Source organism: Myotis davidii, unplaced genomic scaffold (assembly GCF_000327345.1).
Source record: "Myotis davidii unplaced genomic scaffold, ASM32734v1 scaffold37, whole genome shotgun sequence".
NCBI lineage: Eukaryota > Metazoa > Chordata > Mammalia > Chiroptera > Vespertilionidae > Myotis > Myotis davidii.
The window spans coordinates 5076449-5087992 of record NW_006289395.1 but is presented as its reverse complement, the minus strand read 5'-3'; the positions used below and the strand labels follow the sequence as shown (position 1 = coordinate 5087992).

At 46.0% G+C, this 11544-nt stretch overlaps 1 protein-coding gene across 1 annotated transcript in view; it reads right to left on the bottom strand.

Moving 5' to 3' along the window:
- The window catches only part of ARHGAP44 (Rho GTPase activating protein 44), a 184475-nt gene that overhangs the window by 73708 nt on the left and 99223 nt on the right, over positions 1–11544 (bottom strand). Inside the window, 2 exon segments of the mRNA XM_006761694.2 lie at positions 2242–2353; positions 8594–8670. Of these exon segments, the coding sequence (XP_006761757.1) occupies positions 2242–2353; positions 8594–8670 (189 nt within the window).

Here is an 11544-nt window from a genome sequence, read left to right as displayed (position 1 = left end):
CGGGCCTCCATCACCTTCCTCTCTACTTGCACGAGGACCATCGTGGGGACATGAGCAGGTCTGACACGCAGACCTAACTCCACAGACAGCAGATGAAGGGAGCGACTCAGGAGACCGAGACTCAATGGGGAATGCAATGAGGGTATGTTTTTATAGACAGAGGATTTTCCCAAAGTGACTAAGACATCAGCATCCCCACGGCTCTCCGGGGCTATGAGGCGCTCCTCCACAGTGGTGGTTGTGCGGATGCTCTTTTCATATTTTTATTTCTAAAAATGGCTTAACTGAACATTCCAGGGAGGGATTTTGGTTCCAGGCCCAGCAAAATTGGGGCAGGATGTGAGAATTTAAAGGAAAAAACTGGCCATAATTGAACTAAAGTCATCTCAGGCCGTGGTTTGTAGAGGAGGAATAATGTGAGGAAGATCCAGTGTTCTGTGAGGTGCTGTCTATCCATGCTTCTGGGCGGGGTGAGCAATGGGCCGAGTGTAAGGACTTCCAATAGGAAGGAAGAGGTGTCCGGGGAACCCCACATCGTCACGGAACTCGGGGAGCCACACAGGTGTCATGGTCACACAAGCCGCCTCGGCCCCCGGCACAGCTGCCCTGGGCACGGCTCCAGGTTGGTTGCAATGCCGGGCCACCTTGTGAGGAACAAGGGCCCAGGACAGGCTGGGGAGACCTGTAGCAGGATGGCATCCGAGTAGACTGGAGTGGCTCATAGCAGAGCCCACAGCTCGGGTTTCCTCCCGGAATGCTTTCAGGCACTTAGCAATCATTCCCCCAGGCATTCTGTCCCAGAAACAGCAGCAGGGGAGGTAGAGGTGCAGGGGGTGGCCCAGAGAGGAAACCAGACATGGCCAGAGAAGTGCTGTCCAATAAGGTAGCCCCTAGCCTCATGTGGCTACGCCATTTTATTTTCAAATCAACAAAAGTCACACAAAATTAAAAGCTGAGTTCCTCAGTCACTTTGAACACATTCCCAGAGCTCAAGAGCCACAGGAGGTAGTGGCCACCACCCTGTACGGGGGTGCGGCTGCGGAGGCGTGCAGGTTTTGGGGTATGAGGACATGGAGGTGTGCTGTGCAGAGCAGTGCAGGTCTGAGGGTGTGAGGGTGTGCAGGTGTGGAGCCGGGTAAGTGTGGAGGTGTGCAGGTGTGGGGGGATGAGGATGTGGAGGTGTGCTGTGCAGAGCAGTGTGGGTGTGAGGGTGTGAGAGTGTGCGGGTGTGGAGCCGGGTAAGTGTGGAGGTGTGCAGGTGTGGGGGATGAGGATGTGGAGGTGTGCTGTGCAGAGCAGTGTGGGTGTGAGGGTGCGGGGGTGTACAGGTATGTGGGTGCGGGGGTGTGAGGGTGAGGAGTTGCGTGGATATGGGACCTTCCCATTGATGCTGGTGGTTCTAACGCCAGCGCCGGCGCCAGCTGGGCTTTGACCAACTAAAGGCAACTGGGAGGAACGCCAGGGTTCAGGGCAAAGGAAGTCCCAACCATTTCCTGTCTTAACTTGTTTGACGCTAGCAAAACTGTCACATAGACATTAAGGTTTCTTGTTAATAAAGCGGTTTTGTTCAGTGTCCTTTACCGCCCAAGAGAAGAGACCTATGTAACAAACTGCAGGAGGCCTTATAACAGCGATGGCGAACATTTTGAGCTCGGCCTGTCAGCATTTTGAAAAACCCTAACTTAACTCTGATGCCGTGTCACATATAGAAATTTTTTGATATTTGCAACCATAGTAAAACGAAGACTTACATTTTTGATATTTATTTTATATATTTAAATGCCATTTAACAAAGAAAAATCAACCAAAAAAATGAGTTTGCGTGTCACCTCTGACACACGTGTCATAGGTTTGCCATCACTCCCTTATAGGGTCTCAGCCAGGGATCCAGGCCCCTGAGGAGGCTGAGGATCCGTTCATTTCACTGCAGACCTGAGGGGGTGGAGGGCAGGGTGGTGAGGGCAGTGGGACCCCTGGTGGGGAAAGGGATAATGCTGCCAGCTTGCCCCCTCCCCCTGGAACGCCAACGGAGAGGAAAGTGGGCGGGAGAAGGGGCAGCCAACACTGAGGGGCTGCCGTGTTGGGCAATCCTGACGGTGGGCGTGGCTGGTGGTCACCCCGTGGAAAGCAGTGTCACAGAGCAGGTGAGGGACAGAAACAACAAGAGTGCAGGGGAAAGGCTGCAGGGCCCGCCCTCTGTCCCCCCTTCCTCACTCAGGCCTGGCCGCATCCCCTCCTCACCTCCGCCAGCAAAAACAGGGGCTCGATCACATCTCTCTCTACTTGCAATTCAAAATGAATCAGCTCCTGTGCCAGCTTGTCCTCTGTCTCCCCACAGAGTTTCAGCATCTTCCTGCAACAGAGGAGAAATCCACGCTGCACAGCCCAGAAAGCGGGTCACGGCGCCACACTGCGCACCTCCTGGCTGGGCACACCTTCATGACAGAGGTGCTAATAAAGCGAATGCTTCCCACGGTGTCCCTTGGACCAGCCTGCTCCTCCATTACTACTTCTGAAATTATCAATTTTTTAAATGATGCTGAGTACCTACTATGTGCCTGGGGTAGAGGGAACATGTAGAGAAACATAAGAGAGATGCGGAGAGAACGAGAGCGGAGCCCACAGGTCTACCAATGACCAGTGCTCCTGCCTCCCCCGGGGCACTGGACACATTGTTTCCAACAGGCCCTTAGAGAAAAACTCTCCCCAGCCAGAAACCTTTCTCAATGCAGGATGGACAGACAAAGCAGGAGTGGAAATCCATTCCGAAGTTATTAATAAGGAGCAAAGAAGAAAAGGCCGAATGAGGCGAAAGTTTTGCCATATTCCTAGAAGCAAGAATACATTTCAAAAAGGTTAATTCCCCCGGACGGCATTCAGGCAGTCCTCGCTTCTCATGGTACCACATTAACTGAAACCGTTGAAACGTTTGTACTAATCAACAAGAGGCCAATGTTGTTCTGAGGTTAGTAGGCACCTTCCCTACCCTTACTGTACACTTCTCACCAAATGTGTGTGTGCTCATTTACAGTATATAACGCATCACCTACCGTAAAGCGTTTACACAACGGTTTCCCGTGGAATCTAGCCTCCCGTTACATGCTTTTTAAATTCATCATTGTCTCTGGGGCTTACCCATCGTGACACACACAGATTTAGGTCGTTTTGCTGTAGAGTTCCATCCTGTGAATAAACCACCACTTATTAGCCTGCCCTCGGTCCACGGTGCGTGGCTCTTCCATGCAGTGGCCCCGCGCGTGTGCTTGTGAGTCCCTGCATGTGTGAGGATTGTTCTGTGCGAAGGAGAGGTGTGCGCACCCTTAACCTCACTAGAGGTGCAGATGCAATGGAGAGTCCCACTGCTCTGCCCTCTGGCAGCCCTGGGTGTGGGTAGAAATGTTAACCTCTGCCACATGGTGGATACAGAGCATTCTCTCCTCCTGGTTTTAATTCCCGTTGCTTGACTACCTGGCTGCCTTCTCATGACTTGGGTCCAGCAGGCTCCCTCTTCTGTGAAGAGCCTGTGCACATTCTTTGGAATTTCTGTATGGGGATATGTTATTTGAAGTTACTTGTAGGAGTTCTTTATATACTTACAGATATGTGTGTGGATGCAGAGGGCTTTCAAATTCTTTTTCATATCCGCTATAAATGTCAACACCCAGACTTATTTTTATACCTTTTAATGGTGTTTTTGACCTGATTCTTCTGTTACTTGCCTCCATATTTCTAATGTTAATTTTCTTCTAATTGTAAGCATTAGTTGTTGACTGTCGAGTATGGAAAATGGGAATTTAGCTGTCTTTACATTTCCCCTCCCTCCATGTATGAATACCACAGGTGCTTAGCACTGCATTTGCCCCATCTGCCATGGGGAGGAAGGCTGGGTCGTGTAGTGGCCAGTGGTTTCTCCTGCACATTGGTTTGTTCTCTGTCAGTTCATCATCGCCTGGTTTTGATTTCCTTGTTCAGTCTTCTACAGACCTGACTGAACCCCAAATCCTCTGCCACTTTCCTAGTTTGTCTCTTAGACAACTCAACTATATTTGATGCGAATGAATTTCATCTTCTTGAATTCCTCTCTCGCAAAGCCGTGTCACTCTAGGCCAGCGGTCGCCAACCTTTCAGACCTCACGGACTACCAACGGTCCACAGACCACCGGTTGGCGACCACTGCTCCAAAGGTTTCCTTAAACCAGCGGTTGCCAACTTTCGGACCTCACGGGTCACCAGTGGCCCACAGACCACCAGTTGGCAACCGCTGCTCTAGGCTGTTTGCCTTCTGCCCTGGGCACAGCTGTCTTCCCGCATTTCCCCCACCATCTCCTGCAGGTTCTCTCTCTGTCCTGAGTGTCCTGTTCCCTACATCCTCTGTCTCCCCTTCCTGGTCACTCCCTCATTACACAGCATATCTTGCTTAGCTGCCTGAGGAACTGTGGGTGGGGCGTCGATTTCTGAGAACTTACTCATCACGACACTGCCCTCCACCCAGCAACTGACAGCTGGGCAGCCTCGGCTTAGCCCGTCAGGCTGCTGAAGGCATCGCTCATCATCTTCCAGCGCCCACTGTTGCTTCTGGCAAGGCTAGACACATTCAAATTAGTGACCCTCTTATGTGACATTTCTCTCTAGAAGATTGCAGAATCTCTTACTTGTCACTAGTGTCCACTACTGAGTGGAAGCCCTGGCCCCGGTGTAATTTTTTTACTGTGTTGGGAGTTCAGCGGCCCTTAAGTGTCCTTCGGTCCTCATTCTCTCAGATCATTTTATCATCATCATCATCCTCCCTTTATTTCCTTCCCTTACAACTCCTGTCACTGGAGCCTAAAATCTCCTCTGCTTTCCCAACTCTTCTGTTTTCTGTCATCGTCTTCTTGCCCTCATTTCTAAATTTCTTCAACCTCACTTTCCAAACCTACTGAGAATGTCATATTCTTCATTTCTATCAGCTTGCTTTTGATCTCAGAGTGCTTTTCCCATAAATACTTTTATTCACATCCTATTTTCTGTTTAACAGAGGCTTTATTTTCTCTTCTCACTTGAAAATATAAGTGATAATTTTCCTGAAATCTTCTCCTCCCCCAGGCAATATCTATTTCTTCCTGATTTCACTCTTGTATTATTTCTCCAACTGTTTTGGTGTCTAAGTTTCAAGTGCCTAGTGGTCTTCGGTCCTGTCTGTACGTGAGGATAGAGACCAGCATCTTGGAAAATGTGAGCGGAGCTCACAGCTGGGAGTTCGTCGGCAGGGTGATCTAGCCGGGCAGTGCGCTGGAGTACTGCCCCCTTCAGCGGCTTCCGGTCTGCAGTTCATTCCTCTGGGGCTGGAGACACCTCACAGAAGGCTCTTCCAGTTTCATGCTTAGGGAATAGGAGCCTGAGGGCTGCATGAGTGGGGAGACAGCTGGAGTCTCAGTGTCCAGCTGCAGTAGGTCACTCAAGTCTCTTCTTGAATAACCGGTGCCCTTACCTGGTGTCCCCAAGTCTAGAGAAGCTGTTTTACCCAGAGAATAAAGCTCCACCATTCAGCTGGGATTGGGGGTGAGGGGATGAGTCTCCCAGAGGTGAGGTAAGTGCTGGGTTTGAGCAACCCAAATGGTAGGTGACTAGCTTTACAATCCACACTCGTAAGTTCCATCACTTCCCTACCCTCAGAGACCCACTGCTCCGACATGCCTGGTGCCACCAATCCTGAGCCGTGTCCACATGTGAAGGAGTAAGTGGGGTTGGCTCTCTGGATAGCCTGCCTTGGGAGTCAGATTTCGGGAACTTGCTAAATCAGTTCCCAATCAATCATGTTTTACAGCTCACAAAATTTTGTTGCTATTGTCTTCTCTCTTGTCTTTCCTCTAGTTTTGGGCTTATGCCTTTTACGTAAGAATGGATCTCTTTGTTGTAGTAGATTTTGAAGAAAAAAAATTAGATGTGTGTGTTCAGTCCATCATCTTTGCCTGGGTGTCCTCTATCCCTTACTCTCAAGCGTGTGTGTCATGATTTAGGTGTGACTCTTAGAAAGAGCATATAATGACTTCATTTACCCACCTGACATTCTCTATATTATAAACAGTTGAGTTTTCTCCATTTAATCCCTAAGGATTACAAATACATACAGTAGCAACTGTTACCTTCATTTTCTGTTTTCTACTTATTATGCTTTTTTTGCTTACTTTTTTCTCTTTTAGTCCCTTCTATGTTTTTTCTATTTTATTTCCCTTTTTATTCTTTTACTATTTGAAGTTATACATTCTATTTCTATTCTTTTCGTGGTTACTCTAACTTTTCTAACTTGTGCATTTACTTTAAATGTACTATCTTTATTCTCCTTCCAAACAATGTAGGAACCTGCAGCACTAGTTCCCTTTCCAATGTTTCATGTTAATATTTTCTAGTATTTTAGTGTCGCTTTGCTTTCTACTCCCATCAAATTAATTATTATTATGTTTCTACCATTAATTCAATGCTTATTAATATTTACTTACACTAAAGGGTAGCAGAATGTGCCAAAATATGCCACAATGGCATAAGGATTACTTTGAGCTGAAGGCAATTGAGAAGATTCAAATACAAAATAAGGTCTCTACCCCTCCGCCACCCCCCCTTCCCCTCTTGCCTAAAAGCAGAACATAAACTTGTAGAAGTGTCTCTCTTGCCCACTCTACCAGGAAGGACACAGGTAAGTCACCAGAGACAACTCTGGGCTCTTCCCACCTAGAGGAGGCCCCAAAGAAGTAACGAACTTTACTAACGACTCTTATTTTCCAATAGTTTCTCCATATCGTTGCCTTCCCATAATCTGTCGCCCTAGAAACTCAAATTTATTTTCCTTTTTTTTTTTTTGCCACTTCTCTAAAAATCACTGTTCTTTTGTTGAGATGCTATATGAGCCCGTTTCAGCCACTCCTTTGAGTTACTAATGGCCGAGTTCTGCACACAGTAATAAAATTTGCATGCTTTTCTCCTTAATCTGTCCTTTGCCAATTTAATTTGCAGAGCCATAGGAGAGGAACCTAAAATACATAGAGGAAAAAAGACTTGTTTTCATTCCCACACCATATTCACTATTTTTTTTTTCTTTACAAATGCTCTCTTGCTACTTGCATTTCATTCCTGTCTTCTGGACATAATCTATTTCACATGAACTTAACTAGTTCTTTCAGTGAGAATACACAAGCAGTAAATTCTCTAAATTTTGGCTGAAAATATTGTTGTTATCCCTTTATTCTTGAATAATAATTTAGTTTGTCATAGAATCTTGCATTCCTATATTTTCCCTCAATACTTGAAGATTTTCCTTCATTATTTCCTGGCATTTATTTTGGCTGATGGATAAATAGTCTGTTATCAGTCTAATCACTCTTTAATATGTAATTATCTTTTTCTCTGCTAAAATGACACTTTTTTTCTTTTTAATAATTTCCAGTTTTATGACAATGTGCCCAAGGATAGATTTCTTTGTGTTGATCTTAATCAGGATTTTTTGTGCTTCTTAAATCTAAAGATTATGTTTTTCATCAAATCTAAAATCTAGAAAGGAAAAATTCAACCATAAACTTTCCCTCTCCATATTTTCTTCTTAGGAACTACTGCTAGACATCATCCATGCCTCTCCATTTAATAATGCCTACATCCTCTTCTCTTGCACTTCATCCTAAGTGGTGACTTCAGATCTGTTTTGAAGTTCATCAATTTTTTATTTGAGTGCAATTTTCTGTTTATCATTAATAAGTTTTTATATTATAGTAAGAATAATTTGAATTTAAATAAGTTCTATTATTTTTTCTTTGATTCTTTTTTTTTCATATTGTTTGCTTCTTTGGTCAAGGATTATTATGTCCTTACTTAATTTTTAAATTGAGGCATAATTAACATTATAACATTATATTAGTTTCAGGTGTACAACACAATGATTTAATATTTGTGCTTACTGCAAAATGATCACCACAATGGCCTGGTTAACACTTTTCACCATACATATATAGTTACAACATTTTTTTCTTAAAATATGATTGCTTCAAAAATTTATCCTTGCACATGGGCCATGCTAATCTTCTATGTATTGTTCCAATGTTAGTACATGTGCTGCCAAAGCACACAATGTGCTTACTTAATTTTAAAATTTCATTTTAAACATAATTATTTTATATTTTCTTTCAGACTGTTCTATTGTTTTTGTTTCTGAGGGCACTGATTCTCCTCCTCATTGTGCCTGAGGAGTCGCTCTCATGTCAATTCTATTTTTAGTTTGTTTTTATTATAAGCTCAAGACCAGCCAGGGTTGCTCTTCTGGGAATCCCATATGCTTTGACATCTGACATTGAGAGGATTCATATCTGCATTTACTGGAGCCCTAGGGATTTCAATTGTCCATCAGCAGTTTTATGTTAATTCTCCGCCTGGGAGGTGCCCCACTGCAGAGGCAGTAAATATAACTGGGCCTGGGGTTTTGCTTCTCACTGGCGACCTTTCCTTCCTCTGCAGGGAGTCCGCAGCCAGACTGAAGGCCTCCTCAGTGCTTCCCCAAGCAATGCTGGTCCCCTTTCTACGGATGGGGACTTACCTAGATTTGGCAAACCCACGCCTGGTGTCACCTTACCCAAGAAGTGTGTCATCTCCCAGGATAGCTGACCCTTCCATCAAACACTGGGCCAGTGTCGTCAGAGGCAATTTTTTCTGAAAGAAAAAAATGGTTGCAATGAAAACTACTTTCAGCATTACCTGCTTTCCTTAAAACAGCAAAAAGTCAAATACTCACCTAGATATTACATTAGCTAAGAAACAAAATGACTTTAAAATATGTTTAAAACCTAAACATTTACAGGGTTTATTAATGATGGGACAGATTCAGAGATGTCAAAGTTCAGAAAGGTAAAACTGAATTAAATTTATAAATTTGGAATAGAAGCCTAAAATTTACATGCTGTATTTTAACAGAAAGTGGGACAGCAGCAAGAAAGAAAGAGAAAAATCTCAAAATTATATTAACAAAGATTGGAGTAATGCCGTAATTTCCAAAAACCAACTTCTCACCTGAAAAGTGTATTAGCCACATTTTATATATGAGGCAGATTATGGTCAAGAAAGAGAGAAAAGCCCAGCCAGTGTGGCTCAGTGGTTGAGCATTGACCTATGAACCAGGAGGTCACGGTTGGATTCCCAGTCAGGGCACATGCCTGGGTTGTGGGCTGGATCCTCAGTAGGGGATGTGCAAGAGGTGACCTATCACTGATTCTCTCTCATCATTGATGTTTCTCTCTCTCTCTCCTTCCTCTCTGAAATCAATAAAAATATTAAAAAGTAAAAAAAAAAATCAGAAAATGAGTATCAGGGAGCATGTGAAGACACCAGCGCCTATCATGCTGCTGGTGGAAATGTCCATGGGCAGCACTGGGGGAAAGTCCAGCAGTATTTCAATTGGGTGAACAACTGTCACATGGCCCAGCAATTCCACTCTGGGGCAGACGCTGAAAATAACGGAAAACAAACGGTCAGACAAAAACATGTGCCTGGATGTGAACAGCAGCACTGCTCACAGCAGGCCAAAGGCGGGAACAGCTCAACCATCACGAGCGAACAGACAAACAAACATGGTGCAGCCACACAAGGGAGTATTACTCAGCCATAAAAAGGAATGATGTCTTAACACAGGCTACTACCTGGATGAACTTGAGAACATCATGCGAAGTGAAAGGAGCCAGACACCACAGAGCACATATTGTATGATTCTATTATATGAAGTGTCCCGAATAAACAAATCCATAGACACAGAAAGTAGATCAGTGGTTGCCGGGGGCTGCGGGGAGGGGAAATGGGGAATGATTGCTTATGAGTATGGGGTTTCCTTTTGGGGTGAGGAGAATGTTCTGGAATTAGATAGTGAGGGCAGTGGCACAAAGTTGTGAATGTACTAAATATCACTGAATTGCACACTTTACAATAGGTAAAATGGTAAATTTTATGTTGTGTGGGGAGCCAGGAGGAGCACGGGGAGGAAGAATATTGCTACAGGAGGGCAAGTGCAGCATGACCCACTGCCTCCTTCCTACTGGCAGGCCCTCCTGAGCCGAACCCCCCAGCACACACTGACAACGAGGTAAGAGCTGCGAGTAGGCCTCCAGCCCACACTGCGACACCGACAGCTCTTCCAACGGAAAGAGGCTGAACTGCATCCAGTCCCGAGCCTCCTGCCATATTCCCCGGAGAGCCTCCGCTCTGACTCATGCCCGATCGGTATTAGCAGTGCCTGCCCAGGCACCGCACCGGTGCTGAGTGAGAGGAGACCATTCGGAACGCACATTCTAGTGCCGGCAGACAAGTAATAAATACAGAAACTATGGAGGAGATCCTTTCAATAGTTGGAAGCGCTATGGACAAGAGAAAGCAAGAGCTGGATGAAGGGGATGAGATTTAAGATGATCTGGAGTAAGAGAACGAGTCAGCCAAGCCTCAAGAAGATCTGGAAAAGAGCATTCCAGGTAAAGGGAGTGACAGTGCAGAGGCTGTGAGGAGAGAAATGGCATGGCCAGCTCCAGGTCCCCAAGGAGGCCAAAAGCTGGAGCGCAGAGGTGACAGGAGAGTGGTGGGAAGCGGGCAGAGGTGAGATCGTGCGGGGCCTGTCAGCCAGAGGCAGGTTCTGTGTTGCACTCTAAGGGCATCTGAGGACAACTGGAGGGCTTAAGAAGAGTATGGTCCAGCCTGGCTGGTGTGGCTCAGTGGTTGAGCGTTCACCTATGAACCAGGTCACGGTTCGATTTCCAGTCAGGGCACATGCCCGGGTTGCGGGCTTGATCCCCAGTTGGGGGTGTGCAGGAGGCAGCTGATCAATGATTCTCTTTCATCATTAATGTTTCTATCTCTCTCTCCCTCTTCCTTCCTCTCTCTTTAAAATCAATAAACATATTATTAAAAAATATAGGGCATTCCTTGAGGCTGATAAATCCCAGCACGGCTTTAGTTTTATGGACTCGGTATTATATGCATCCGATTTGTAAACTAGAGTTTCAAAGCTGGACACGTCTTTGAAATGGGTGTATTCATCTGAAGGAGAACTCCGATGTGCAGTGATTCCTCTGTGTGGCTTTGTTCCGCAGCCAGAAAGGAGCGTGCCAGTCCGGTGTGGGGAATCTTTACCTCAGGCTGGGCATCTAAAAGAACTTAACAGCTATACTCATTAAACTCACATGGAGAACATGGTCCTGTTCTTCATCGGGGTGATTCTGTGCCCCCTGGGGCACCTGGCAATGTCTGCAGACTGTTCTGGTTGTCACAATGTGGGGAACAATACTGGCATCTGGTGGGTAGAGGCCAGGGCTGCTGAGCATCCTACAACGCACGGGAGTCCCCCAAAATAATGAATTACCCAGCCCCCAACACGATGAGTGCGGAGGCAGAGAAACCTGGCGCAAGGAAAGGTCTTCCATCTGCAAGTTCCTAAAATGTCCTAGTAACCAGCCCGTGAGGATGCGCCTCCCTGGGTCAGACAGCACACGCGTGGCACTGTGAGCTCACACAGGAAGGCCGTTCTGGTTTGTGCGAGCAACCAGAGTC